Source organism: Ammospiza nelsoni, chromosome 9 (assembly GCF_027579445.1).
Source record: "Ammospiza nelsoni isolate bAmmNel1 chromosome 9, bAmmNel1.pri, whole genome shotgun sequence".
NCBI classification, from domain to species: domain Eukaryota; kingdom Metazoa; phylum Chordata; class Aves; order Passeriformes; family Passerellidae; genus Ammospiza; species Ammospiza nelsoni.
The window spans coordinates 30,310,120-30,334,813 of NC_080641.1; the positions used below are offsets into that span (position 1 = coordinate 30,310,120).

General features: G+C 40.1%; 2 protein-coding genes across 7 annotated transcripts in view; both read right to left on the reverse strand.

The window, feature by feature from the left end:
• TTC39A (tetratricopeptide repeat domain 39A) overlaps nt 1-11,244 on the reverse strand; it is a 43,928-nt gene extending 32,684 nt beyond the window's left edge. Inside the window, exons 1-2 of one of the 2 annotated variants that reach the window (XM_059478532.1) lie at nt 11,196-11,244; nt 1,185-1,289 (exon numbers count right to left, since the gene is read on the reverse strand). In XM_059478532.1, the coding sequence (XP_059334515.1) occupies nt 1,185-1,289; nt 11,196-11,230 (140 nt within the window). In that variant the 5' untranslated portion in view covers nt 11,231-11,244. Of the gene's footprint in view, nt 1-1,184; nt 1,290-3,368; nt 3,427-11,195 lie in introns of those variants that run through there. The other variant, XM_059478531.1, reaches the window with a different exon arrangement.
• Nucleotides 11,245-14,901: 3,657 nt separating this feature from the next.
• The window catches only part of EPS15 (epidermal growth factor receptor pathway substrate 15), a 68,294-nt gene continuing 58,501 nt past the window's right edge, over nt 14,902-24,694 (reverse strand). For 4 of the 5 annotated variants that reach the window (XM_059477934.1, XM_059477933.1, XM_059477935.1 and 1 more), the window contains 5 exons: nt 23,454-23,523; nt 22,179-22,255; nt 21,517-21,679; nt 18,661-18,839; nt 14,902-16,800 (listed from right to left, as the gene is read on the reverse strand). In XM_059477934.1, coding sequence (XP_059333917.1) covers nt 16,654-16,800; nt 18,661-18,839; nt 21,517-21,679; nt 22,179-22,255; nt 23,454-23,523 — 636 coding nt within the window. In that variant the 3' untranslated portion in view covers nt 14,902-16,653. The remainder of the gene's footprint in view (nt 16,801-18,660; nt 18,840-21,516; nt 21,680-22,178; nt 22,256-23,453; nt 23,524-24,694) is intronic. The other variant, XM_059477938.1, reaches the window with a different exon arrangement.

A 24,694-nucleotide genomic window follows, 5' to 3' on the forward strand; every position in this document is an offset into this window, starting at 1 on the left:
CTTTGGAAACCTGCTGCAATAAAATATCCCCTTATTTTATGCTAAGCACTGAGTGAGCCTTCCCAGATGGGCACAGGGGCTTTACTGTCAGGATTTAATGAAAATACAGTTATTCTTCTTACCATTTTTATTATATCTTCTGATGATATATAAACCCTAAACAACTTTGCTGTGAATAAACCCAGCATTACTTAAACAGCTGATGCTACAATTTATCATTAATCTCTTTCCCAGAGTGTACTTACATGGCTAAACTACAGATTCTGGCATCAAATCTGAGGCTGATACCTCAGCAAAGGAGATATGCAGCATTCCTTGTAGTTACCCCTGGTGTATATCAAATTCACACTATGAATTTTACTTCTTTCATATTCCAGTGTCCTGAAAGAAGGCATGATGCAATTTGCTGGTGGCTCAAAAATAAATGGAGCAAATTGGGTGGGTGGGGGAGAAATTTAAATTAACCACAGACTTCAACAAGCCAAAAACACAGGTAACTTCAGGACAGGGTATGACAGATCACAGACATTGTAGGGTATGACAGATCACAGACATTGTAAAGACACAACAATTTTTAGGAACTATTTCATGACCTCATGGCTTGCAGCTGGGCCACTCATTACAAGTTGGGCTGCAACATAATTAGGAAACAGAGTGCATGACCACAACACTGAATTGCAAAACAAGCTGTGAGAAAGTTTCTGCAAATGGTTACAACAACAAAGAAAGAGTTCGTACCTAATGTTTCTCAAACCTTCAAGTGATGGTCAGTTGCTCATTTAGAGATACAACTATAATTATTCAGATTCTCACAGTGTGCAGAAACATATGGGAAAGAAGACAAAAATAAAATGTGACAGAAGATGGTTTTTACTCTTCCAGGAGAAAGAATCTCACATACTGCATTACAGCTGAGGACATCAATTTTAGAGGACAAATAAGTGCTTTACACTCGTGTGAGTAAATAACAATATTTTATTTACTCACACGAGTGTAAAGCACTTATCAGTCTTCCCCAAAACTTTACACATTAACTTACCTCTCCCTTCTGAACCAAAACCCTAAAGACTTATCAACTATTAACAGAGAGCCAAACAGAACCAGTTGTCTGGTCAAAATCTCCTGAGAGATGGTGAAGAAAAGAAAAATAAACAGAGAAAAAGTAGGAAGTCTTATCAACTTACTTTGCTTGTAGAGAAGCCAAAGCATCTGAGAACTTGTTGTTAAGAAATAAATCCAGAGCTGCCATACATTCACGCAGTGCCACGTTGAGGTCTGACGTGGATGACCTGCCAGAAGAGACAAGCTCAGCACATCTGTTCTCCTACCAGTGCATTATTGCTGCACTTGAACCTCCCTTCCTCAAACCCAGATTTATTCCCTTGCATAACCTGCTATTTTATCTTTAGTGATTGCAAGAAGTGAAAGTGACTCCTATTATGTTTGTGGATTTGGGGTTTTGGAGTTTTTTTTTAACTATGCTTTCACCAAGTAACATGTGAAAGAGACGGAAGGTTTTTTCTGAAAAAAACCAAAACAAACTGCACACACTTTATGGTAAGAACCTGGAAATGCTGAATTTGCCATGTGGGAGCACAGCAATTTGATGAGCTCAGGTAGCAGGAACACAGAAGCACTGGGTGACAATGCACATCTCACTGTAAGGCTGCCAGACTCCAGCTGGTGACATCATGATCATGTTATCACTTTAGGGATGAGACATTGTCAATCTGCATCAGAATATTACACCAACTGCTGCTGGAGCATCTGCCTTCATTCAGCTCATGTTCAGAGTGGCGCCTCACCAACAAACCACTACAAACTCACAGGTGGGTTAACACTTCCCATTGTGCATCTTTGTGGGAACATCACTGTCTCTGAGAAGTGCCACTGCACTCAGAATAAACTACTGTGGTATCTCAAAGTCAGAAGATTCTCAGTTACTTACTCTGGCTGTACTTTTCTCCTTTACAACATTCAGATGTCAGCCTGACCTGTCACAAGGCTTCTCAGCTGGTCTTTAAATTATTGGCAATAGGATAATACAGACCAGCTGAGTTAGTTTGGCCCAAGTTCATCACCACCAGAACTGCTGGACAAAAAAAAAATCCACAAAAGAAACAATAAAGCCTTGCACTAATGAAGTTAAGGTCACCTAGGCAGTGTTAGGACACTGAAACATCTGCATCTAATGATCAAAGAGCTACCCCGCACTAATATATTGTATACAAGCATGTAGAAAACATCCTCTAACAAAATACAAACAAATCCTCACCATGTTCCTGATTCTGAACAGCTCTAACTAATGTGATCTATCTTGTGACTTAGAAACTGTGTTAGTTCCTTAAAAAGTAGCACAACACAGAATGCTGAAAGGAAAACCAGAAAGCAAAGTCCTGATAACATCTTAAGGAGAAGGCAGGGGAGCACAGCACGAGCAGATAGCATCAGTAATAACCACCCACTGCAGCAGTGGTTTGATTTTGGTTTCACAAATAATGACTGCAAAGAAATAGAGTTTAATTATATATACAAAAAGCAGGACTAAATTTGAGACAAACACTATGTGACACTGTTCCTAGTGGCTTTGTCATCTCAACTTCAGCTCCACTGCAAATCCTTTTGCACCCAAGACACTCTGTGAGTGCTTTGCAAGCATTGATTAACCAAGTTTTGGCATCCGCCTCATACAAAATGCAATATCATGTCTGCCTCCTCTGAGCTATTCTGAGCCCTGCTTAATTATTAAAACTCGGTCAATTATTGCTTATTGTATTAAAACTCCTACCTTTCTGGTTTTAAATCTGTGTCCCTGAACCAAGTAATATATTTAACAATAAAGCACATCTTCACCTGTTTTAAAATATTTAGACTAGTAGCATTTTACCTGGGTTTTTTGGTTTTTTTGTTTCTTGTCATGCAGCAGAATTACCCCATTCAATACAAATAAACCTTTTCAAAATGCTCCTTTGAAACAGAAAGATGACAAAGAATAAAACCACTGCTGAAGCTCAAAGCAGAAACAAGATACTGTAATTATTGGCATCTTTTCTGGAATAACAACACACACTGCTACCCACAGCAGCACCACAAGCAGCAAATTTCCCTCATACTCCAAGGAAACCTGCACAGGATGCAGCTCCCAAGCCAAGTTAAGACCTGGGTAAAATACACACCTCGCATAAATGCTACGAACCATCACTTGTCCCTGTTAACAACAGGGCAGAAATGCTTTAAACTCGAGGGTGCTCAGCATTTTAGCGAACTGATTAGTCATGCTTCGGGGGGCTGCAGATCCCTCCTGCTTCCAACAGCGGGATCAGAACTGCCTCAAAGCCAAACGCAAAATGCTGCGTGCTGCTACTCACCGCTCTGCCGAGTGTCCTGCGCGTTCTGACATAGTCATTGCAAGCCCGCTCAGCTTTCGGGCTCCAACATCGGCAGCGCTCGGTGCTCCTGAGCCGGCTGCGAGCGCCAGCCCCGGTGGGAGCGCAGGGCAGCGCCTGCTGCGGCACCGCTCTGCGATTGGGCACTGCGGGGAACGGGAGCATCGCTAATCCACCGGCCACATCCTACAAACCTGCATAATCCACCGGCCACATCCTACAAACCCGCATAATCCACCGGCCACATCCTACAAACCCGGCCGTGCCACAGCCGGCTCATGTGCCACGGCATCCAAATGCAGCTGGATACCTCCAGTGTAGCAGGGGCTGGCGGCTGCCAGCCTATCTCTGATCTACAGACCTGTCTGGAACGAGCAGCAGCAGCACTGGCCACCTTTCCTCCTGCCCAGAGCAGGCAGAAGCCAAATCCCCTTGTAATTACAGCCCTGAAACAACAAGAATTACTGCATGTGGCAGTGGCCCACATCAGAAAGCTGCGAACCAGAACGGAGAGCCAAGCGAGAGCAGCTGACAGGCGGCACTCAGGCAGTAATTGCTGCGAATGTGAGAACCACGCAGGCGAGAGACAAAGCAAGTGCTTCTTCCCAGCAAGGATTGTCCACAAAACAGGCTCCGATCCAGCAGCCAAACTGCTGCTTCTCGTTAGTTGCTGTACCTTCGGGAGGAACTGGGACTTTACACGCTGTTTGTAACAATCTCTCTTTAATGCCATGGAAAATGAGGCGACTTGGCACTAACAATTTAATCAGTGGAGTGAGTGCATCTGGCTGATTTTGCCCAAAATGCACCAGTGAATTCCCCTGAATGGCTTTGCTGGCACATCAGCTGTACCAGCCCTGTACACAACTACAAGCAGCAGTACCAGTCCTTCCACTCATTACAAGAGCCGGACTGTGGAAGTTGATCAGCCATGATCTACTTACATAAATTAGTTTCTCCAAGAGCATCTAATGGCAGAAATTATCTGTTTGCTAGATTACCCAAAGCAGTACCAATAATGAAGACATACACTGCAGAAGGAAGACCCAAAAATGATAAACTAGCAAAGGACAATTCCAGGAAGACACTCTGAAGCCATTAATATACATGATTAAATCTCTTGCTGGTTTTATGGCATCCTGTACAGAAAAGCCTGTGCTGCATTTGGTACAAAAATTACTGTAATAGATCCACAGGCTGTCCCAATAATGACTCCATTACATGCTCCTAACAGCATTGTGTACCTGGGCCACAGCAGGAGATAAAATATATTACTGGGTTTTTTTCCCTAGCTGGCAATAACTACTGGTTACAACCTAAAATTAACTGGCTGGTTCCATGGCAGGATCACGGGCTACTCTGAAAAGGTTTTTCATCATTCTCACTAGATGTTTGTACAATTTCTAATTAAAACTGTATTCTCCAAATAGTCCTTAAAGCCCTGTATGGTGAAGGCTCTGGCTGTCTCTGCCAAGTTCTTCAAGACTTGATTTGGCAGGATTTATTTGAATACCACTTCTCTAGAAAAAACTGTATGCTCAGACAACCTTCAGTATGCAACCTCTCCCTCCCCACATAGATGTATGCTTTTTTTTAAGTAAAGAAAACAACTGTAAGAACCTCAGATCTGAAATATTTCCACATTTAGGCCATTTCCCGGCTGGTTTTACAAGGTTCTTTCCTTTCTCGCTTTTGGGCAGCAGGTTTTGCAAGGACAGTCATATGGTTCTTCTTGTGGTTTTGTTATTCATGAAATCGTTGTTCTCTGCCCCAGGGAGCACGAGAGGGGTTGCTTCACAAATCACAACCACAGCACATCCTGGGAGTTGCAGCTCTCCTTACTCTGCTGCATCCCCACTGTCTCCAGCTCCTTGGAATATCCCAGGCAATGCCCCTTCTACTTAAGTACCAGATCCCTTCTATGTCAACAGCAGTACCAAACAAAATGAATAAGCAAAAATAAGCAAAACTAAAATCTGGAATACTAATGAACAGTAAAGCATCTTAAAAAATAATGTTTTCCATTGTCAAAAGGAAAGAGACACATAGACACATGATTTTTGAGCATGGGAGTTACCATATTTATGTATAATTTTATTTCACTGTCTGCATGATGTTGGCTGGTTTCTTACTATGAGTTTGCAGTGCATAAGCTTTGTGATTTGTCACCGGGTTTTACAGACTTCTTCAATAAAAAAAGCATCTTGAACCTTTTACTGTGCAAAATTCTAAAATACTCAGCCTCAGTAATTATCAGAACTTTACAAAGAAAGGTAAGGCTGAGGTTTGTGCCTTTGTAGTAATGCTTTTAATAGTAATTCAAGAGCTCCTTCAGTACTGTGAAACATTAAAAGCAAGTTAAATCAGTCATATCCTAAAATATGGATGCATTTCTCTGCCAAATCTACCTTATCTGCATAAGTCAGCTGAGGTTGCATGCATGGGTAGCTTCATTTGGAGGAGGAGAATAAAACACAAAGAATCAAACACCACTTAAGCTTCACCAGTGCTAACACTTCAATCAGTCACAGATGTGGGAGCCTCCCAAAGCACATTTCAAAGGCCTCAGTTTCAGTGTTAAGGAAAGTTCCCTGTCTGAGCATCCAGGAGCCACTGGCAGTCACAGTGAGCTCCTGGATGGGGCCAAAGCCCCTTCAGAGCTGCACATCCCACACTCACAGTGAGACAGGCTCCACCTCAAGTTTACTATAACAGAGTCTCAGATGTCCCAGTCCTTTAATTTATTTCATCTTGGTACAATCACAAAATAACAGCTTGAGCTGGTGCCTCAGAGGGACCCCCAGGCTTTTATCCCCTCACAGTCTATGCAGGGAAAAGGCTGGGGGTCTTCATTCCCTGCTGTGTCCCCAAGAGTTCCTCCCTGGGCCCTTTTCGTGCAAAGGCTCAGCAGTTCACATCCCATGGCACCACCACTGACGCCACGATGTCCTTCCCACTGCCTCTTTACAAAAGATGTGGAAATATGGAAATTCTTCTTGCCATGACACCATTTTCTGTCCTCCTAGTGCTGGATAATCACAGGGACCATCAGGAGATACCTGGGGTTACCTCCTTTAGCCTTTTCCACATCATTCCTAAATCCACTATTACTTTTCTAAATAGTTGACTTCTTTGAGCAACACTGCACTACAAGTTGTCAGCCTGAAAAAAATCTCAACATTCAAAGAGAACAAAAAGCACAACACTTGGGAAGAATTCTTTTCTTCTGCAAGCATTTCCAAACCCGCATGAGATCAGAAATAATCTTGCATGAAAAGACCAAATAAGCAGTTCTCACAATAATTTGTGACTATTCAGTTTTCAGACAATACAGAAATATCTTCATAATTCAAAAGCAAATAAGTTAATGCAAGAAAATTAATTCTCCCATATCCCTTCCTGTTCTATGTGCCAAGCTGTTAATACCTCAGCATTTATCTTTCTGTGTTCCTGAACACTTTTCTGGCCCATGTCTAAGACTCCTCAGTGCTGCAGAAATGCCATTACTTCAACAACAAAGCAACTGGAAAGGTTTCAATATTCATATTCTCCAAATATTCTGCACAGAGACACAACAGTGATTCAACTCTGGAATTCATAGTATTTCAAGTTGTACATGGAGTATGACACCATTTATTTTTGAAGTTAATTCAGCTCTCAAATCACTGAGTTATTGATGCCTCAGCAATGTCAAAGGTCTTTAAAAAAAGCTCTTCCATTCCAGCAAAAGCTCACAAATCAAAGGGTTGTGACAAAGCAGTGCAGTGAGCAGCACAAAGACCAGGGAATTGGCAGAGAATCGTGTTCTGCCCTTGGTCCCACCATGTTTAACTTGGACCAAGCAGGATCTAGTTTGCATTAGGCTCACAGTTCTCATCCTGTATTTGAATGGGCAAACAGTGCAATAAATTCATTAAGATAGGTTTGTTCAGACAAATAAAATGTAGTGGTGTCATTTCTGTGTTCCCTTTCCTTGTTGTGCTGCCATGACTGCTCAGAGGGTGAAATGCACCACTGTGGGTGAGCACTCCCAGGCAGCAGAACTGCCTGCATCAGACAGAATGAAAATATATAAAAAGACACAATCCAGTCTGGAATATTACAAAAATAAGCCCAAAGTCCTGCAACAGCACTGATCTATTGAAATGTACAAAGAAAAAGTTACCTCACACAGGATCAACATTGAAATTAAACAAATACATTCAGAATTACAGAAATTAACAGTATTGCTGCAATTAGGAGTAAATTTTCATCATCAATCACACCACAGTAATGTTTAGCAAGCATTAATAGCTCTTATTTTTAAATTCAGATGATCTACAATCTTTGTCACTTTGAAGGGCATGTGTGATTGTTATCATTTAAAGAACCTTATAATACCCACTTGCTCTTTTTTCCAAGTCCTCTGACTTTTCAGTTTTCCTGCCTCTGGTCCACCTACACTTCTGACATAGTTATTCTCAATTTTTAAAGGTCTAATCCTCATCTCACTAAAATTAATGAGAAAAAAAAAATCAGCAAGAGCTGCACTAGCCCACTACCATGCAATGGTACTGAGCACAATTAGGTACCCAGCAAACAAACAAAGCATGAACAAAATGCAAACTCACTCTGCTGTGTCTGGTTTGTACTTTTTTATGCTTACACTTCACTTCTTTCAGACTTCAATGTGGTGACCAACATAGAAGGGATGAAATACACATTCTAGCCCAAAAAGCATTTTCCTGCAGTACTTCATGTGAGTTGAAATGCTTCTTTGTTTGGTTTTATTTCATTTGATTGTGTTTGTTTCTTTGTTTTTTATTAAATCTAAGCAAAGTCTTTTCAAAATAAATTACTCTGTAACATGTTTTGTTGCAACTCTAAAAAATGCTTTTTAAAATCATTCCACTACTGAACAGTATCTTATGGTCCCATAGAAATAATATGTAGGAATGACACAAAATACCTGAGCAAATAGGGGTTGCTGCTTTGCCTGTAATCATTGCTTTATGTGACATTACAGATTATGTTTCCCTGAGAGCTTCCAACAGCCTGAGTTTATTCTTCACAAGTCACCTGCAAAGCATACTTCACAGCACCTTGATCACTAACAATGCCACCTTCTCTCCAATTAAGTAAAAATTCAAGCATGGCACTTCAATACACCTGTACAGTTCTCTGAACGTGCCCACTGAATCAATACTCAAGAACAGAAAAAGAAGTTTCAGTAGAAAGTTGTCTTGGCACTCAGCATTGCCAAGGCCTTTTTGAAGAGTTATTCTTTGGCACAGTGGTTTCAAGAAGAAAATAGTTATTATTCTCTCCATTTCAGAGTGCAAAAACAACTAAGCAAACTACCTGAGGAGAATAAACAAAGAAAACCAAAACAAGTGAGGCTGATGTTGAACTCTGATTCAGTTAGCTTGGGATCTTTCTGTCAATTTTTTTTGTTCTGACAGGAAACAAGGATTGGTAAAAAGTAAGTTTTAATGCAGATGCAGTGAGAAGATTTCATGAGTTCAGGATGGCAATTTTAGTCAGAAAGAAATGTAAAATGACATCCAAGTTCAGTACTGCATTCTGTTTGATACACAGCTGAGGCTCCAGCCATTGAGTCAAGTGTATCTGAATGACCATCCTTAGATGGAGACTTTTCTTCTCACAATTGCTTTTTCACAACAGATGACTCAAAGTTTTATTATCAAGTTGAAGACAACAGCTGAAAATCTCTAAAATGGGAGGTGTCATTTTTCATCATCCCTGCTCAAATATCTGTTTACTTTTCAGTTCCAATCATTCCACTAGATCATTTTTCCTCCAACGATGATCTGATAATCTCAATCTATTCCCAAAACACACATGATACCTAAAGAAACCACAAATTCAGATCTGTGGAAACACTGTCTGGGAGCTTCACTGGGAATTTAAAGGAGCGATTTAAGTAAAATGTGGGCTACAATAAGGAAATAGTAATCTTTTCCCACAAACTAGCCAAAATCCTGATAGATCTTTTCAACACTTTGTAGCACAGTACTGCAAACACCTGAATCCCTTTAGATCCCAGAGCAGTGTCACCCTGGAATGGGAGAGCTGGTTCCAGCAGATGGAGCTCCAGAAAGGCGATGAGGAGCCAGCACCGAGAGCTCCAGCAGCTTCAGTAACACAGACTTTGGGGACAACCTGCCCCACCTGGAAAATTCACCCAGCTCCCTCCTGCTTCTAAATATTTCTGCACACATTGTTCCCCACGCTCAGAACTTCCTGAAGCACAATGCAACTGCAGTCCCTCAGCCTGCTGCTACTGTCAGTGCAAACACAGCACCTACGGTATCATTTAACATCATTATTACACACAGCCCACCTCTCCAGCCTGGAGTTAAAAAATACTTTTTAAATTGCTGGGCCATCTGTTAAAGAATTATGGAGCATGGAAAAAAATTATATAAAACTCTTAAAAACTACAGAATCATAGAATTCACAGGGCTGGAAAGGACTTTGAACATTATCTCATTCCATACCTGTGCTGGGGGCAGGCACACCTTCCACTACACAAAGTTGCTCAGAGCCCCATCCAACCAGACCCTGAGCACTTCCAGGAGGGGTTATATATATAAATACTAATAGACAGGTCATTTTTGATCATTAGCAAGTGTAGCACTCTAGATTTTTAAATCCCACAGGACTTTGCTGCTTTAAATGCCACTAGACCACCTCTTTTGATCTCTGTAATAACTCTAACATTAATATCAATGCCACCAAAAAAGAGCACTATTGTACAGCTTCTATAATCTAAAGTTCAGGAAATGGTTTTTCCCATCATGGTTTCTTCAGCAGAAGTAAAGTCTCAGGTAAATGTTTGCTGTTTTCAACTTTAAGATAAAGGGAAAGTGTGCAGCCAGAGAGAGAGCACACCACTGCTCCAAACACCTGATGAAGAGCCGCGAACAGAGCCATTACCACTCTTCTAAGCAGCAAACTTCTCCAACAAATGCACTTTTAAAAGCTTCTGCTCCTGCACAGATGATTATAAATGTCTTATGTCAAATACAGAATCCACAAGCCGACCTTTAACGCAGCCATGTCTACAATTTAACACACCGTCATCATGGGGGAAGAATGTTATTTGCAGACTGATTCAGCTTTGAAGAAACAACTCTCACACGCACACAATGGAAGTTTATGTATTTTAGGGGCAGTGGGAGTGCACACCTGGAATGGAGAAAGTTATCCACCTGCAGCTCCCTCTTGAGGGTACTGAGTTACAGGGTAAAGAACAGCTGTCAAGGTGTGTTGCAAGCTGCACAAACAGGAGCTCAAGCAAAAGGACCTGGTCTTCCACAGACATGACACGCTCTTCAGCAACCCTTTGAAGCCCAAAGGCAATTTGCATGTAACTACTGAAGGGCTGCTGCGCAGGTATGTAATTAGCTCAAGCTAATGCTCTTGTCTAAGAAAAAAGAAAACCCCCTCAAAGTGCAAGAACGAGTTTGTGCCTGCTCAGCCGGCACAGGTGGGCACAGCGGGGTCAGCCCGGTGGCCGGAGCGGTCCGTGGGGTGGCCCGGTCGGTCCCGGCCTGGGCAGCCCTTGCCCACGGGCCGCAGGCGGCTCCGGCCCCAGCCCCGAGCAGGGGCCCGGGGGCCCGACCTGCCCTCAGGGGCCGCAGCGCCCAGAACCCCACGCCCTCACACCCCTCACACCGTCCCGCGGCCGGACCCTCCGCTCCGGCCGCTCCTCCCGCCCGGGCCGGAGCACCCCCAGAGCCCGATGAGGCGGCGCTGTCCCTGGCGACCCCCGGCCCGGCCCCCCGGCCCGCCCCAGCCTCGTACCGAGCACCGGCGCTGCCGGCCGGCTGGGCGTCCATGGAGGCGTCGCGACGGGCAGCGGCTGAGGGCAAGGCGGGCGGGCGGCGGGCTCGGCTGGCGCTGCTGCTGCTACTGCTGCTCCCCGGCGGCCGCCGCAGCCCGCTCGCATGGTGTGCGTGGAGCGGCGGCAGCCGGAGCCTCGGCGCATGTTCGGGCAGGGCCGGGCCGGGCCGGGCCGGGCGGAGGGGCCGCCCCCGCAGGTGAGCGGCTGCGGCAGCGCCCGCCCTCCGCCGGCGGCGGGGATGGGATGGGATGGGATGGGATGGGATGGGATGGGATGGGATGGTAATGGGGATGGGAGGGCACCGGGGGAACGCGGTGCTGCCCCGGGGTTACGGTCCCACCGCAGCGCTCGGGCGGGACCCGGGCGTGTCGCTCTGCACCGGGAACGGCCCAGAGGAACGCGGGCATCGCTTGCGTGTGCTGGAATTGAGAGTCGTTAATTCCTCTCGAGAAGAAGCATGAGGAAAACATAATTCATATTTCGCCAGGTTTTCAATTAGCTGCACTCTGCAGCTGCTGCCAAGGCAGGGTTTGCCAGGGTGCAGCTGTCTACCCCCAGCGAGTTGTAGCACAGGGGTAACACCCCACAGGGCTCAGACATCAGAGGGACCAAGTTATGACTAAATCACAAAAATAATTAGACTTAACTAATTAAATTCTTTCATTTGTTCATTAACATAAAATTAATAAACAAAATAAATATTTACAATTTTAACTTGCCTCTTCCCTTAAAGAAAACCAAACCCACTGAAATTGCAAATAGAATATGCAATACTGAAAAAATTTGCATTATTTTGGCCATTATTTATGTTATAGTCGTATCAATCACGCAGCTTCAGGGTTACGGGGATAACAGTTCAGAAGAGATTAACAAAAGAAAGGAGCCTGTGCAAGGAAATGAACAAGGCAAAGGAAGGCAAAGGTATACGCGGCCGAGGGAGTGGCAGGACAAACAGAAGGACTGGGTTGACATAAAGAAACAATGGGCACATTAACGGGAACAGTGGGTGTATAAGGTTAAAAAAAGAAGGAATTTATTAGCTGCACACCGACAATGTGGCTCGTGAGGTGAGGAACAAGGGGTGGGTGGCAGGACGGGCTCACGCTCCAGCGCTCGGGGTGCAGCTGCTCCCAGAGCCGAGGCAGACATCCAGAGACTGGAGGATGATTCCCTCTTCTGACACCAGCCAACAAGTCATGATTGTCTCCACTAAATCAAGCGTTTTGGCTCAGTGAGGGATAGCAAAAAGAGTTGTGACAAGCACCTTCCCGTGCTTTCTTTGCCAAAAGAGCTGCTTTGGTACAAATGCAAGCCCACGTTTTCCAGAATAAAACACCTGTTTACATACATTCCATTTTCTGGATTGTGAGGCTCATACATTCCAGCTCCCAGCGTTCACCATGAAGCCAGACCTCCTGTGCCGTTCTGCACTTCAGCCCATTGTCAGTAGCCAGTCACAGCTAACTTAAACAACATTTTTATTAATAAAATCACCAAAATATACTCTAAATTGCTTTTTACAACTTTTAGAATTAGATGTTGTATTAGTAGTATTAATAGTATTGTATGTTTTGTTAATTAATAGTATCGTATATTTGAGAACAGCTCTGCTTTTAATATCTGACAGTAAAATAAAATAAATATTTTAAGTTAAATGGATAGCATATTAAAGAAAATTAGAGAATTTAAATACATGAGTTTAACATTCAACAAGTACTTTACCTTTTTCAGGATTCAGGGTCAGCGATTTGAGCTTCAACTGAATTATTTATTCAGTAAAAATTATTGCTGAATGTGGGCCCAGAATGAGATTCACACTCCAAAATCCTCAGAACTGTCTGGAACTCAAGGATTCTAATTTTAAAAATAAGGAGGTCTCAGCAGAGCTTCAGTAAGTATTAAAAAAAATCTACAAGGATTTTACCTAAAAACCCACCAAGTCTTTTAAAATGACTTTTTTCTTTGTAAGTGACCACACCTGTTCATGTAGCATCTCAGGAGAGACTGCATTCTATGGAAAACCATCCTAAAGATCTTCTGGCTTTGAATACAAACATTTCAGTGCTAGTCTCAAGAGAATAAACAGTAATTCTGGCCACACAGGAGAATCAGTCTGTGTGGATCAGAGAGAGCTGGCACATGCAAACCTGAGAGAGCTGGCAACTTGCAGTGTTACAGGATCTCTTGGCCAGGACAGACCTCTGAAGTCAAAAGCAAGAATTTCTCCCTGTATTACTAGCAAAATAAACCCTCAAACATCTTGTATAAAACAGTACTTCTGTTAAATACTTTATTTATTTCCAGTTATTTGTATAGTCCTGTATAGGACTGCAACTGGCTGCTTACACCAACAGAGAAAACACCTCATAACTTTGATCCTATCTACAGGTTACAAAAGTAAAATGGGATAAAATTCCTTTTACTCTGCTCAAGGTTGTGTTTCCAGATTAGAGCAGTTATGTAAGAACTGTGAGACCTGTTATCACTTACACAACAGGAAATGGCTTCGCATTAAGTGGTTTGTCCATACTCACTTATTAAATCAGCAAGAGATAACTAGAAACAACATCCTGACCTCCTGAACACACATCCAAACAATGCAGCATTTTCCCCCCTCTATCACCTGCTCTAAAAACTAATGCTCTTTGTTTTCAGTTAAAATCTAAAGTCCAGGCAGCTCCAGATGTCTCCATTTTGGCACCACAGGAATTCTGAAGTATTCTGAGCAAGGAATGGGAATGCAGCTCTGTTATTGATGTGTGTTTTGCTACTCCTCGTTTCTTTAAAGAGCTTGTGGATAAAAATGACTTCTGTTTCAGGATATTACTGACTGATGGCTTGTCAGCTGAGCAATTACAAGTTCCTTCCCACCTTTTCTGGGATAACATTATGCTGTCTTCCCTCCCTTCCTCTTTACTTCTGTGCCTTTTCTAATTTAAGTCTTGGAGGTCCCTGCAAACACAATTCTGCAGAGAATTCAAGAGTTCAGTAACGCTAACATAAGCAACTAAACTCCAATCTGCCTACCACAAAAAAAAAAAAAAAAAAACCAAAAAAGATCTTTGATTAGGGAAAATCACTGTTCTCTTCCTTCTTATAAGAAAAAATGGATTCATCTGAAAGCCAGTCTTCATGTTCACTCTGGTTAACAACAGAATTAAATTCAAGAGTATTCAATTACATGATATAGAATTCCATAAGAAGAAAACAGGACTTTGGTTGCCAATATTTTGAACATATGTGTTACTTTCCCAACCTTACCCTCTGTTATCTAAATCTGGTTTAATCTAAATTACCATTCTGTCAGTATTGCAAACACAAAACCATGAGTTTGCACATCCCTGCACACAATGACTTAGAAGATTCAGGCTAAAGCACAATTGAAACACTCCAATACTGAAGTCATAATTTAGTAAATATTCAAATTCTGAAACAGCCAATTAAAACTTAGGTAGGTAAATGAAAGTGTTGAGAAGTTACTGGGGAAATAACACAAGACAACACAATTCTGCCACTGGATCCTGTTCCTGTGAAGGTGACCCATGGCAGGTGTGAAAGGTGGCAAAGGCCACACACACCAGGCTGCAGTCAGGACACCTCACACTGAATTAAATTCACACAATGCCTCACATCTCACAGCACCCTCTTGAAAAAACAGGCAAACAGTTCACATTTATGTACTTAAACTTTATTTCTTCATAATTACAGGCTATTGTTAGAATTTTTAAACAAAAGGGAACTCTATAAATAGAGGCTAATCCCACCTGAACAAGTTGTTTAAAAAAAAAAACCAACAAAACAAACAGTTAAAACTTCATAAAGTAATGCCATTTAGCTCACAGCAGTGGTTTGTTGGTAGTCTGAGTAAAAGTCCTATAGTCAGAGTCAGTAACATGAAATGTAACATCAAATGACTCAAAACTTTAAATCCCATAAAGGAAAGCAGGAATATATATATAATATATACATATAATATTGTGTTGGTCCACTGAGTATACATTTTTAACAAAAGATAAGAAACTATGTAATCCAGTTAAGCATATGATTTGCAAGATTAGTGTACACTCATTACAAAGATGTATAAGATAAGTTATAACTATTTAATACTTGCAAAATTTTAAGTTACTTTTTTTTGAGCAGGTGTTCAAATGCTCATCTCCCAGTGCAAAAGAAAAACCATCCCAGTCAGGTTACTCATTTTTTCTTAAAAAATTGAAAACCCTCAAACTCGTGCAACAGCAGCATTGACAGGTAATGGGAAGAGCTTAAATATACTGAAGTGTGGCTGAGTTCTCCCCCTTTGCCCCAGTGCTTTGTGTTGAAACACTTCAATTTCCTCAAAAGAAATACCACAGGTTAAAAGTGCAAGAAAAAAACCCCTTCTAGATGTTTATGCTGCTGCCATCCATTTTTCTTAGATAGGGCACAAGATTCTTGTTTTTTGGAATTATTTTAATGAAACTGATTTTCCAAATAGAATTCATTCAAAATGAACAATAAGTTATTTTCATTAACATTCTATCAATCCTACTCTGACTCAGTGACCATTCAGAAATCATTCAGTTTAAGGTGCAACTATCAGTTGGCATTCAATAAATTACATATACAGAAAACAATTGTGGTTAAAAAAAATAGAAATCAGACTACCTGTTTTTTCTTTCTATTTTCAATCCTATGTCAAATGGAACTCATTAAGTTGCCAGTTCAGCTGCATATTTCACAGGCAAATGTGGCTCAAGTAGCAGTGGGGTCTCACAATTTGACAGTCACCTTAGCCAACAGCAAATGCACATGAATTTTCAGTTTAATTTGCTTTATAAAACAAAATAACAGGTCTGTCTTAAAACCTATGATCATGCAGGAAAAGCAATAAAAGTTTCAGAAAGACATACTCTTTCTGATGGAGACTTCATGAAGATTATGTTAAACCCAACATAAAATCTTCAATGAGGAGAAAAAGAATCTATATGCATACATATAAAATAAAGCACTCTCCAACTCTGGCATTACTAAAACCCCTTCAGAAGAAGAAAAGGTTTCCAGTGACTAACTGCTTGATGGGAGACAGTCAGCCATGACAGAATAATTGCTGTGTTCACTTTATGCTCAATTACCAACTGCTGATAGATTACAGTCAAACCCCAATCTCTCTAACTGCATTTTAAACTGATTTGCTTTCAGCTGGGAAAAGTACTTTGCTCTCCTGAAAACTTGAGAGAAACTGAATGCTAAACTTAACAATTATTCAAACAATAACCAAAAGGATTAAATTTAGCAGGAACATTCACATCACTTTCAGAAATTTAAAACCTTTCATAGTTTCTTGTATATATGCATTTTCTGATTAACATTTAAATAGGTTAGGTACTCAGGAAAAGGGACAAAACAGTTTACATCAGATAAATCTTATTCTAGACTTCATGCTTCTGATATTTCAGATTTACTGAGTGCAATAGCCAGTTCCAAGTCTTCTTGCTCTTGCTGTTTTAGTCTTGCCAATCTTTCTTTTTCTTCTCTCTCACTTTCTCTCTTAGCCCATTCAATCATGTCTTCCTCAGTAGAATACTGCAAATTTAAAAGACAAAATAATACAGATTAATAATACAGTGAAAATTATTACTGTCCAAACAGTCAGTTTAAGGGAAAATTAGTTTCTCAATAATTGTACATATTCTAGTCTTCAAATATTACTTGTTTTGTAGTTGTAATAGACTATATTGGATTAGTCTAAGGTTTAACAATTAAGAAGTGCACTGAAGCCATCAAAAGGATGTATTTTAATGAAATATGCCATGTTTCAAATTTCAGTATTAAGTTTCTAAAACATTACTGAGCAGAAAGTGCTATAATTTAAATACAGTTTTATTTGGTTAAATACCAGTCCATACAAGAAAACCTTTGAATAAATCAGGAGAACATTTTGCAAAGCACACTCCTATTCACACTGTAGGCTGTCCTGATTTATTCTGCTTTCATTAGGGATGACTTTTTCAGTGAAAATGACTGCAAAAATTTAGCTGTAGACTGACTGTTTCTGAATGTGCAGATGACAAATATTGCTGCCAAGAAGCAGCAAAATGATAAGGGTAACTGTGGAGTTAGAAAGCTGGTAGTAATACAGAGAAAGGTCAGCATGATATTAGAGGGGAAAAAAGAACAGATTATTTCCATGGATATTGATGAGAACTGATTGTGAACTAAACACCTCTGGCACAATGGTTATAAATCAGAGAGAGCTAAGGGTATTATCTTAAATAAAACACAAAAGATTATGCTAAAGTTTCTTCCTAGCAAACATGCAGAAAAATGAAGAGGTAGGTGAAGCCTGTGTCCTCACAGATGTCCCAGCATTAACTGAAAGGGTTAGAGGTTAGAGACTCCAGATCTCTGCCCTGAGCTGCTTCTTGGGGAAATAAAAGCAGAAACACCTCAGTTTTCTCCATGGTGCACTCAGTATTTTCAGTAACTGCAGCTGGAAAATAACACTATTTCCTTCACAAAGACAATGAACATTTTTGCCACTCCTCTCAAAGTGGCTTCTCAGTCTCCCTAACTGCTGCCACGGATGGATAACCACATTTCAGAAGTTACCATGCTCCAAGACACACCAACCAGTGCAAGTCTACTTTGAGAGCCTGACAATCCTTAGTTTACTTCAATCAAGCATGTAGCTTATTAGGCCTGAACAGAGAGAGCAGTATGGTCAAGATACTGTAAATGCAAATTGCATTTAACAGGATTGAAAGTGAGATGATGCCTTTCAAAACCTCTACTTGCAAAAGCTCAAAAGAAAAAAAAAATAATATATAGGCATGCACAAACCTTTAGATTTGCTTCTACTGCTTGGACACCACGACTTCTATGAAATGAATTCTGGTTATAAAGAGACACTTACTATTTTACTTCATTGTGCATAAGTCTGGAATTTACTAACCATTCAAAACTCATCAAATTATATTTCATTAACATACACTGTTATGAGGCTGTTTATCAGTATTTCAGTACATTAAAATTACGACCAAACAGTTCAGTGGCAGTTAAATTAAAATCACATTTTGGTTTATTTTTAATTGGGTAGTTAACAGTGTGCTTGTTATAGATTTGTAATTTAAATCTGCTGCACACATTGATAAAATGGATAATCCCTAGAACATAGATATTTTTGAAGTCCTCTCCTCTAAAATCTAGAAGGTATGAAAAAAGGCATAAAACCAATGCGATTTAAACATTAACTACAACATTTTGCAGCATTTTGTTTTAGGACAGCCTCAGCTGTAAACTAAATGTAAACACTGTTTTAACTGGAAGCAATATCCCTTGTGTACATGGGATATGTTTTAATAATTTAAATTAGACTGAAGACTTCAGTGTGAACATTTCAAAGCTGCTGTTATACTGAAACAAATGTAAAAAGTGTTTACTCACAGTACTGAAGTTTGCAAAATTGTTGGGGTCAGCCTCTTTACTGATGCTGGTGGGAGCAAATGGATCACAGAATAGATCTGCTTCTTGTTCTTTGGGAATGTCTGGGGTGGGGAAAGGCTGAAATGGGTCGCTCGACTTAAAGGAATCTGAAGAGTCTATTTGATTGATAGGTCTTTTCCCTTAGATTAAAATGAATTTAAAATGAATTTCAGATAGCAGGTAATAACATGCCACAACTAGTAAAAAAAAACCCCATTCAAAAGCTACTTAGAATGCAACCTCTTCCCACAAACTAGTGGAGCTGTAGTTTCAGGGGAAGGGTTCCAATTTAAAAAATGAGGGTACAGCCCACACTTTCTGAAAGGGTAATCAGGTAAAAAGGAACACATGTATGTTAATGAGTCAGGAACAGTTATATATAATTAACTGTTTTGGAAAGAGAATTTCTAACAGTTTTGAGCACCTTTTCTATCAGCACAGTATTGTTTTCTGATTATCAGCTGTTCTTTGATCATTCCAGCAAGGCTCTTTTATTATTTCTTTGGATCAAGTTAGCACAATTTTATTCAGAGAGCAGAAATACATTACATTTATAAGTTTTCAAAAAGTTTTCTCCCTATGCTAAGACCAGGAATTTCTGCAGTTTAAAACAAGGAGTATGATAACAAGCAATCACAGGCTGAGCTGCTTTGTTAATTCTTGCCTAAGAAGTTGAAAATAAACAGAATCAGGGACAAACCCCCACTTATTCTGTTGGGGGTTTTTCAGCTTAACCCCAGTCAACTTTCAACAGCATTGAGGACATTAACCCAATGACTTCCAAGAAGAGCTGAGCTGAATTTCACCCCACCACTCCCTCTGTAGGTTACTGTTTACACAAGAGGTTTCAGTGCAGTTTCCTGAATTCTGCTACCAGTGGTTCCACACTTGCAGTGGCTGTATTTTAGAACTTGCTTCTGCTTCCATTTCAGATTAAAACTACAGAATTGAACAAAGGTGCTTATTATTTCACATAAAATTTTTGAAAATTGACCTAAAATTACTTCATAAGATGAAAAGAGATTCTCATCTGGCAATGATTTAGAGATTTGGAGAACATCCCCTGGGAAACATATGATTTACTTAGACACTTCCCAGCTAACCCTGCTATCTCTCTCACTGATGATGTTCTATCCATGTATCACTCTGCTGCCCCATCCCTGGAAGTGTTCAAGGCCAGCCTGGATGGGACTTTGAGCCACCTGCTCTGGAGAAAGGTGAACCTACCTGTGGCAGGGGCTTGGAACTGAATGATCTTTAAGGTCCCCTATAGCCCAAACCATTCTATGATTTTACAGTTCTGTTATTCACAAATAATGCCTGCCTATTTCTTGAAAAATGGAGGAGAAGCATCTCCAAATGACAACCAGGGAGTTTTATTTCTGCCTGGGAAGGGTTAATAGCTGTAAGAATACAAAATACACAATCACCGAATCTTCCCCGAAATCAAAACAATGGGAATGTTTATCAGTATCTAGAGAAGCAACAGAATTCAGAGGCAGTAGCCCTTCTACACTTTTTCCAGTAGAGAGAAGAACTACAAGAAAGATTTTGGGGTATTTCTTTGAAAAAGCATTCCACTGTTTCCAATCAAACCCAGGAAGTAAATAGAAATAATTACATTTAAATAAACAGATTTTATTTCCATTAGGAAAATAATTAATTGGGAATAGTTATCAAAATAATCACATTTTTAGTGTGCATATCAAAACCACCTATTTTTTTCCCAATTATCTGCTGCTGAGGAAGCTGCTGCTCCACCCCTAGAAGCTTGCCTTCCAAAAGTGCACCATGTCACAGCCACTCCCATAGAATCAAGTCAGAAACCCTTTTTATGTTTAAATAAGGACCAACATCAAACATTCAAATTATCACCACTTGCCATGTCAGCTGTTTTAATATTATTTACAATGGAAATTGCAAGGTATTAGCATGAACCAGATCTCACACCAACATTAAAAATCAAACAGCTGAGTTTAAACTTCAGTATGAGCACTCCTGTATCTACTGTGCTCCCCTTCTTTTGAGGAAAAGATGAATACACGTTTAACTTTCATGCCAGTTTCTCAAAACACCTTAAAACTCATCCCTTTAGTGTAATAGTGAAACAAATGATGCAGTAGAATTTTTAAAGACAATGAAACAGAGGACAGAAATTTTTAAAAGAATACTAGATATATATTCTACTATGTTTGCAAAACCAAATTGAGAGCGAGGAGCCTGTTGTAATATGGCCTTGCTGCAAGCACAAGAAGGTGCTGTTATGCATGATAATCATGACCTTTTCTGGAAAGCAGGGTGGTTTGTGCCATGGAACATCCCACAAACTCCTCTATCACTGAGGAGAAAACAGCCCAGGGAACTTGGCTTTATTACTGTTACTGCTACAGACCTCTGGAAAGGCCACCTAGAAAAAGTTAACCTGAAAATCTAAGCCAGTTCTTTAACCCTATTTAATTCATTTTCCATTAAACCCATCTGTGTTTCCAATGTATAAAGCACACCAAATTCTCACTTTAAGCATAATTTAATTCAAGATTCACAGTGTAGCACATTAGCAACCATTTAACTCGCAGCTATGCTGTGTTCTTGCACACACTTGTAACAAGTCTTTTTTCCTGTTTTCTAAATCCTTTGTGTCTTCAAACTCCAATCCCAAACACCATGCAAAACTTTGAGGAAACAATCAGGAATGGACTTGTTTCACATCTTGCTCGTTTATTTTAAATTGAGACCCTTTACCCTCCCCTCATGATTCCTGTCCCTCTGCCAACGCGAAGCAGCTGATTGTGAGCACATCTCAGTGTCAGCTCTTACCAGGTGGTGGAGGACAGGGTCTGGTGGGAGTTCCTGTCTTAGGGGGCAGTGCAGGAGGAACATCCTCATTTTTAGCTGGTGCTTCCTCAAACAAGTTTTTAGTTATGGTGACACTGCTGACAGAGCCTGATGTGGAAGAGGTAAAGGGATCCTCATTGTTGGCCTTCAAAAAACAAAACAGCAACACACACATTTTCAGTGCAGTGCTACCAGACATTCTCTTCAATATTACAGTATTAAATCAGAACTAAAAGTCTGGACTAAGGCTAAAGAAAATACTTTTGTTTGTTTTTACAAATATCCACATACTCCAGAAGATTGAACAGAAAGAAAAATCAGGAATGGTTACTGTGTATAACACTATAAAGTTGAAAGCAGTTAAACATGCAAAAGTAATACTTTTGCTGCTAAAATCAGCAAATTCACAAATAAATAAATAAATTATAGCATCACTGGAAATAGAGAGAAAATACTTATCAAGCCAAAAAGATTACATTGCATTCTTCACAGAATTTCAGGACAATTTGCTATCAAGACCTCTTTCAAGCAAATCAGCCATTATAAATGTTTAGTAGTGGCAAAACTGTAATGAAACTGAGTAAGCTTTGCCTTGTCACTGCAGTTTCATGCATTTTCTGTGAGCAGCAGCAGCTCCACATTACCTTGGACAGCGTGCTGAAGTCAGCAAAGCCACCTTCAAAGGATTCACTTCCAAACAGGGAGGCAAAGGGGTCTGTAGCTAAATACACAAATCAAGCCAAGAATAAGATTAAAACTTAAATATAAAAGACTGAAAAGAAAAATTCCCACTACTATTACTACTAAATAGCAACTACTACATATTTTGCAACTTAAAGTAATTCAAGTGAGGTATTTTATGTGGTGAGTGCTTCAATTTATTAAGTAACTTTTTCAAAAACTCTAAGTGTCAACTTCCAATTAGGAACAATAAATGTCCTGAACAAGAAATAATTCAAAAGAAATACTGGTAAGTTTTCCTTCATAAAAAAAATATTAAATTCCACTGAAAGTATCAAATAAGCATACTACTGGAAATGTTCTACTGAGATACATGTATGTATACACACAGAGGTGTTTTTTGTGTGTATACACCCATACATATACAGACATATATATATAAAAATTTATGTGTGTATATATATACAAATATGAAACAGAGCTCTTTTCTGACTGCAGACCCCCTTGTGGAATCAAGTACCTGAACCTCATATCATCCCAGTCTAATTCAACAGTACCTTTTCATTCTCATGTGCCTAAAATATGTAAAGCTGCTACTGTATAGTAGAGCAGGAAGTGCCATACTCACTTCTGCATCTCTAAAAAACACCATTTTTGCCCTAGAACTAAAATGAACATGTTTGCAATACAAAATCACACATAGACTCCTGTTTTGAATTATCACTTGTCAGGGCAGTTTAGGAAAATAGGAGTTAAGAACCTTCCCTAAAACATCTTTAGCCCTCAGATGAGAGAGGGTCACAGAAGCAGCAAACTTGAGCAGTAAAAAATTTCAATGGAGGAGTCACTGTATTCCACATCTACTCTTGTGCTGCAGAACTATCCTGATGTCACTTACACAGTAACATGAAATCCCTGAAAACAACCCTAATGGGAAGCAGTACAGACCATGCAAACAGCCCAAACACTTAGATCAGGAACTGCCCCAGTTTTAGTAAAGCAGAGGAACAGTTTTTGTGGAATCAGTGTTCAGTGACACACACCACAGATAGAGTCAATTTTGAGTTATAAACATCCCCCCTGAAAACAGGCACCTTATGTCACACTTTTTGGGAAAATTCAGAACACATGAGAAATCCCTATAATGCTCTGTTGCAAATTCAGTTAAAAGACTAGAAACAAAAGCAAGCAAAAGCACAAATAAAACCCAAGCTTTGATATGTACAATCTACTTTTACCTAGATCATTTGATGTAGTGACAGTGGTTCCACCAGGAGCAAAAGGGTCATTCTTCTTTGATATCTCTGTCTAAAATAAAAAATTCCTTTGGAGGGAAATTTGTTTTCAGCTTAAAAGATTCTTCAATCTAAGAATACAGTCACCATTTATTTTAGTTTAGAAGTTGTAAGATAACACATTCTGAAAATAGCTTTTATCAGCACCAGTAAACAAGCCTATTAACAGAAACTCTTCCTCTCTGTTTTGATTAATACTTTGAAAGGATAGAAACAAGGTACAATATGTGCAACATACTTGGTAACAGCTAATGCAACAGTCAACAATATCTACTGCTCATTTTGGTCTCAGATTTCTGCTACCAGAGCCATCTTCAAGGAGATCTAAGATTTCAGCACTCCAGAGAGGTGTGGGAAAGCATTTAGGATGAATGCATAACTTCAGTTCTGAAGTACAGATCTCAAGAATCCACTGCTAATCCCACACCACAGCTCTGACCTCCCTGGTTTTTTGTTCCTTAGGACTGTAATAAGACCAAGAGCTGATTAGAACATCAAGACTTTGAAAAGGATAGTGTGCTGAGTAATACAAACTGTAGAAATCTAATTTTCTTTTTCCTGTGGTGTGTAACAGGACCTTGAGATCTGCACAATGTGCATACCATGGGCAAGGGCAGCACCACCACTGCCAGGTGCATTGATTTCTCACTCTTGGCTGCTGTGGGTCTATCCCAGGCACACTCTACAGCCACTTAACTTGCTTCTTAATCCACATGTATCTGAGCTTTATATATGTCTATGCATGTTTTATGTTTTACACAAAGCTGGAAGTGAGCCATGAACAGAAACAGCACTGAAAGGAAAGGAGATGGCAAAAGAATGGAGACAAAGCTAATGCATGAAGAATTTCAGCTGCTTAAATTGTTTCTCTATCAGCTTTAAATATTACATATCCAACAAGTTCTAGTCTATACCAGAGAGAGTTTTATGTCCAACTCTACCTTATTAAAGGCTCAAGAGTATTCAGTCACTGCTCATTTATAATGTGAGCTAAAAGCTGGACTGAAGGATTTCTGAAAGAGATACATTCAGTAGGCATCTCCACATTACAAGGGACCTTTGGTGATTCTTATTTAAAAAAACCAAATCACACCAAAACCTAAACATACACTTACAGAAAAATCTGACTTTTCTGAGGGGAAACCCCATATACCACATCAGATTTCAGATAAAATACAGCACAT